Source organism: Nerophis ophidion, linkage group LG03 (genome assembly GCF_033978795.1).
Source record: "Nerophis ophidion isolate RoL-2023_Sa linkage group LG03, RoL_Noph_v1.0, whole genome shotgun sequence".
Classification (NCBI taxonomy): Eukaryota; Metazoa; Chordata; class Actinopteri; order Syngnathiformes; family Syngnathidae; genus Nerophis; species Nerophis ophidion.
The window spans coordinates 51815454-51821910 of record NC_084613.1 but is presented as its reverse complement, the minus strand read 5'-3'; the positions used below and the strand labels follow the sequence as shown (position 1 = coordinate 51821910).

Here is a 6457-nt window from a genome sequence, read left to right as displayed (position 1 = left end):
TGTGTGTGTGTGTGCTCTCCCTATATACGTAGGCCTAGCCTCCACTCCATTGTTTACTGGCGTTGTTTATTCGCAGATCACTCTGTTTAAAGTGGGATGCGTAAAGTGGGGTCCAGAGAATAAAAGCACACTTTTACGCACTACCTGTTCAGGTGCAGAGCGGCTATGGTGATATAGGCTCGCCACGAGGGAGGTGTGCTTGTTGTGGAGACTCTGTGGGTGCGGTTAATTCAACTGTCTTATCTAACAAGATGGGAGGGTCCCACCACTTTGCAACTTAGACAGGAGGAGACAATGGAGGCCCAGATGGAGAAGTTAGAGCAGCACATCCCCGCACTCATGGCAGCCTTTTTCCCCGACTGTTCTCCTGCACGGGAGGCTTCACCGAACATGCACGATCCAAATAACTGAAAGTTTTCATCTCGTTGCATTCTCATGCGCATGTGCATGGCGTCTAAGAAGCCTGCAGCTGCAATTGGTTGATGCAATGTTTTCAATTAAATTATTATTTATCTGAAACATATAGATATATGACATTGAAATATAGATGTTTTGAATGAGCAATTATTCTTCTTATTATTATCAATGTATATTTTGGTTATGGGCAAAACACTCAAGATGAGTAAACCCACAATAATTATATTGATATTATTGCAATTTTTATGTTAAACGCTCATTGTGTAAATAAAAAAAATGGCACTCTATGAGAAAAATGTATTTTTTTTATAATATGAGTGTATTTTGGACTTGCTGGATAATTTCATTCAATTAGCAATACTAAAATATTAATCTGCTTTTCAAAAAAAATGTTCATGTGTTTATATGTAATATTAGCATAATTCATTATTATAGTGTGTGCATTATGAATCCTGGCACTAAGTCATGTAGATTGAATTTAAACTGCAATATAACCCTTACAAAATGTGCATTATTTTAAAAATATGTACGCAATTAATGACAGCTTATAATGTAGCTTCTTTTAACTATACTCTAAAGTGTGTGTTATTGATTTAGATTTATTTAATTTTGCATACCGGTGGATCCTTTTTTTACAATACTAATAATAACAAAAAATGTCATTACTATTATTAATATTATCATTCTTGTTACTATTATTATCCATCCATCCATTTAATACCGCTTGTCGGAGTTGCGGGGGTGCTGGAGCCTATCTCAGCTGCATAATTATTATTATTATTATTATTATTATTATTATTGTGAGAATGTATAGCCATTTTAAGAAGACGTGTGCATTATGTAATAATTTCACAGCGAATCATCATCTTGAGAAAACATGACCGATAACACTTTAATATAGATTCTGCTCTTGTCACTACAAGAATACACATATACAAGCCATAAATAGGAATTACACAAATGATTGAAGAAATCCATGTGGTGTTTTTTTGTTGTTGTTTTTTTTTTGTTGGTGTATTTTTAAATTCAGTTATGCAGAAGTTCTTTTTTTTTTTTACAGCTCATTTTCTTTGGAGTCCATTCCTGCATGCTGCAGACACGTTTTCAACAATATCCTGTGGGAAATAATCAGGCTAACTAAAACGATGAGAAACGTCCAAAATATGTGAAATACATATTGTTCACAAATTCTATATTGCATATTTTTTCTTTTCTTTTCTTTTTCTTTTTTTTTTCTTTTTTTTTTTTTCTTTTTTTTTTTTACAAATGTACAGATAAAAGTCATTTTTATGAGGAGTTCATGATGGGCCGGGAGTAGACGCCCTGGTAGTAAGAGGAGTCCGGTATGGAGGTGTCCAGCCCGGCCTTCCCCGCCATGGAGCCCATGGAGAGGGCCCCGGTCATGGGGGAGCCGTAGCCCGAGTAGTGCATCACCTGCTCGTATGTCTTTAGGTCCATTTTGTGGTGATGGTGGTGGTGGTGCTGCTGCTCCGAGGACATGAGGTTGTTGATGGAGAAAGGGTGGTTGAAGGAGTAGTGGTGCTCCGGCTTCATGTGAGGGTCGTGGGTCAGCACCGAGTGATGCTGGGCCAGGAGGTGCTGACCCTGCGGGGAGGAGGCGGAGGCCGCGGCGGCTGCCGCTGCTGCTGCGGCGGCGGCGGCGGCAGCAGCAGCGGCGGCGGCGGCCGCGTGCTCCGGACTCAGCGCCTCGTGTCCGGCCTTCATGTCCGACATGGACCTTTTGTGCTCCACGGAAGACGAGTTCGAGTGCGGCGACTCGTTTCCGTTGCAGCTTTCCGAGCTGCTGTGGGACGAACCGTCTCCCGCCTTCCGCCCGGAATCCTTCCCGGGCATTTTCTTGTCGCACTTGAAGCGTTTCTGTCTCCGCAGGTAGCAGCCGTTCTCGAACATGTTCCCCGAGTCCGGGTGGAGAGTCCAAAACGAGCCCTTCCCGGGTTTATCCGGCGACCTGGGCACCTTGAGGAAGCAGTCGTTGAACGACAAGGAATGGCGGATGGAGTTCTGCCAGCGCTGCTGGTTCTGCCGGTAGAAGGGGAAGAGGTCCATTATCCACTGGTAGATCTCGGCCAGGGTGAGCATCTTACTGGGGGACTGCTGGATGGCCATGGTGATGAGAGAGATGTAGGAGTACGGAGGCTTGGCGTGCGTGTAGCTCCTACGGTACGTCTTCGGGTCTCTGGATCGGTTAATGTTGGACTGTCCGTAGATGGGACTCATGGCGTTCATGTTGGTGTACGACGTCAGCGCGTTCATGGAGGCCGGCTGCCCGGTCATGGGGCTCATGCTGGGGCTGAGGGCCGCGCTCATGGCCGTCATGCCCGCGCCCATGCCGTTCATGGCGCCTGTGCTCGGCGACATGCCGGTCATGGAGGGACTCATAGCGGTGTTGACGTAGGACATGTTCATGGAGTTGGCGGACATGTTGGCGGAGGTGCTCATGCCGGACATGCTCATGTAAGTGTTCATTGTGTTGAGGCCCAGGCCGCCGTTCATGTTGCCAACGGAGGTGTAACACTGTGGATGAGCAATGGAAAATGTCATTTAGTAACAAAAACTATTTTAAGTACAATAAACAATGCAACTCCTGTCGTGCTGTAGTTATATCCATGTTTTGCTATTGCTATTAAGCAGTGCACTAGGATATTATTACTTGAACGCAACTTAGTGTACTGATAACTACTATTAAACTTTTGATTGATTGATTGATTGATTGATTGATTGATTGATACTTTTATTAGTAGATTGCACAGTTCAGTACATATTCCGTACAATTGACCACTAAATGGTAACACCCGAATAAGTTTTTCAACTTGTTTAAGTCGGGGTCCACGTTAATCAATTCAATCCTACTAATAGTGCAGTGTTTTTTTCTAATAGAAAATATAGTGCACTGATACAGGCACACACAGTGCACTAATATTAAACAGTGCTATAGTGCACTAATTAGATAATATTGACTATAGGTCACTTGCTATAGTGTTACAATACACTGTTACTAATAAACAAAAAAAATTGCACTAATACTATTTAGTATCATTGTTTGATAGAGTGTCAGTGCACCATGTACTACAATGTTATAGTGTACTGATACTACTACTACAATGCCATTGTGTACTGATGCTACTATTAAACAATTATATTAAATAGTATTACTGTAAAATGTAATCTCATTGTTTATTAGTCAGTGCACTGTACCACCTGTTTAATAGAGTATCAGTGCACGATACACTGCAATGTTATAGTGTACTGATACTACTACAACAATGTCATTGTGTACTGATACTACTATTAAACAATTATATTAAATAGTATTACTGTAAAATGTAATCTCATTGTTTATTCGTCAGTGCACTGTACCACCTGTTTAATAGAGTATCAGTGCACGATACACTGCAATGTTATAGTGTACTGATACTACACTATTAAACAATGATGTTAAATAGTGCACTGATAAACAAAGTTTTGTTGTGCGCTGATAACAATAAACAGTGTTAATGTACAATGTTATTAAACTGTGGTGTAATGCATGCAGTAATTATTGCTCTTAAATGATTGTTTAAAAATGGTGTACTGATAATACAGTGTTATAGTGCACTGATACTACCAATAAATAGTGTTTTAGTGCATTGATAACAGTGTAATGCGCATGTATTGCTAACAGTGACCTTAAATACTGCAGTAATGCTAACATATGCGCGTTCAATGTTATTAAATGGTGCAGTGATACTTTTATATAAAACCTATATTGTGCACTTATATTAAACATCGTAGGTGAACTGACAAAATACATATTTTGTCAGTGGTTTAGTGCACTGCAGTGGTATTGAATAGTGCATACTACTAAACAGTGGCATCACCTTTAGTACGCTTAAAATGTGTGTTAGGTTAGTGCATATTACTCCTAAATTGCATATTTGTATTAAATAGTGCATAGTGGTATTTGGGCATTAATTTTAGAATGTATGTTGTGTTTGTGGTATTAAATTAAACTAAACAGCGGTGTATCACATAAAGTGGACATTTGTAAAACGCATGTACATGCAGTTAGTGCATATTTAAATAGTGCACTGTTAAATTACATGCTGTTATAGATAGTGCACAGTGAGTGCACTGACATACTAAGCAAGATGCGTCTGCGTATCAGTACACACATATCACGTTTAATATTTTAAACAGTGATATTACCGCTCTGATACTATTAAAATGCATATTGTGTATTTATTAAATAGTGCACTACAGTGGTATTAGTGCACTGATACTATTACAATGCATTTTGTGTCAATGCGGTATTAAATGGTGCACTTATACAATAATTAATTGGTGGCATTAGTGTAATGATATTGCAATTATGTTCTGTCACTAGTATTAAACATGCGTTAAAACATGTTATGGTGTATTGTTCAGAAAGCTCATATGAATGCAGGTTGTTGTAAAAGTCCAATTTAATGCCTACATTGCCGCCAGAAGAGCGCGCGCACACACGCGCACACAAGAGCGCATCCCAAATATTTGAACCAATCAGCTCCCCCAAATCAAACATGTCTGCTGTTTGTCGAGTGAAAACATGAGAGAGGAAAAAAACTAGTGTGATTTGCTGAAGATAGGTATATAGACTAAAATTATAATCCAAGTGAAAAGTTGGCCCCCTCCTCCTCCTCCTCCTCTACATGTCAAGCAACTTTGTGAGGATAGCGCGCGGCGTGGAGATGGGGGAGGATTTGGAGGCGCCTCAAGTCAATATTTGATCACAAAGTTAATATTATCTCAGGGCTAATACTGAGTTGTATAAAATGGGATCGGCATTCGACAAGAGGGGGGAAATATATATTTAAGGTACCCACCTCAGGCTCGCCATAATAGGTGCTCCAGTCGGTGTGCTCGTGTCCTTCCATTTTAACTGCTCCGAGCATCATGGAGGACTTTCAACCAAGCGTCTCCCAGCACAGGAAAGAGAACGGAAAAGCAGCCAGAAGTGCTGTCTGTGGGATATATCGCCGCCGACTGGGGGACCACCGGTGCATGTGCCGCTGATGTGGCTGCCTTGTGCCTCCAAGTCCAAGTGGCGCACAAAAGGAGAGGCAGCCGCGCAATACGTCAGCAGTGCGAGCGCGGTTGGAAATGACGCTGCCTGCAGCCAGTTGACGCAGTGATATAGCAGTGTGCGCCAGCCAAGCCTCCAATCCCCATTTGTACGCCTTAGGCCCTATTTGAATAATCTCCTCGCACCTAGGCGTGAGCCTCCTCAAACTTCACCCCCCTCCAGCACCACCAACACCCTCCCCACCAAGCCCTCCCCGTGCATCCACCCCAATTGTACACCTGCAGGCACTTTGAAAAGAACACCTTTATGTATTCCATATCTTGCATGGGGCGCTTTCCATTCTGTGCTTATTATTGTTCTGCACGTCTGAACTGAGCCACTGTGTATTATCTTAACTTATCTCAATGTTAAACAACGCTCAATTCTATCCAAAACAGTAAATATAAATAATAAACATTGAATTATAATGTTGACTTGTGTTACTGGAAGCCCTCTTCCTTGAACTTTGCATTGAAATTCTTGTTTTAGCAGCTGATTTGTGTACTTTGTGTTTGTTTTACATATAGTTAGTGTTTTTATGTGTCTGGAATAATGTAAAAAAAAAAAAAGTGGAAAAATGCATTAAAATTGAAAATCAATTGTCAAATAATTATATATAACACGTATGAATAACAAATATTTAATTATAATGTGGACTATTGTTGCTGAAATCACTCCTCCTTCAAAACGGCATTCAGAAAATAAGGTGTTCTTTTTTAGTTGTCTTATATCTATGTTATAGTTTGTTCGTAATGTTTTTGTGTCCACAAAAGGGATGTTAGACAATGCATTAGAATGAAAACAATATAAGTATGAACAATGAATATGTTGACTAATGTTCTTGAGAGCATTATTCCTTCAAAAGGTACATTACAAAAGTGATATTTTCTTGTCGTATAGTAGCTGATTTTTTACTTTGTGTTGTTTTATATCAATGGT

The 6457-nt window shown here is 40.5% G+C and overlaps 1 protein-coding gene across 1 annotated transcript; it reads right to left on the bottom strand.

Moving 5' to 3' along the window:
- Positions 1-1284: 1284 nt before the first annotated feature.
- foxa2 (forkhead box A2) lies at positions 1285-5622 on the bottom strand. The gene is made up of 2 exons (XM_061895563.1): positions 5280-5622; positions 1285-2952 (listed from the first exon to the last, which is right to left on the bottom strand). Exons 1-2 carry the CDS (start codon positions 5349-5351, stop codon positions 1705-1707), a joined length of 1320 nt encoding a protein of 439 aa, XP_061751547.1. The 5' UTR covers positions 5352-5622; the 3' UTR covers positions 1285-1704.
- Between the last annotated feature and the right edge of the window lie 835 nt (positions 5623-6457).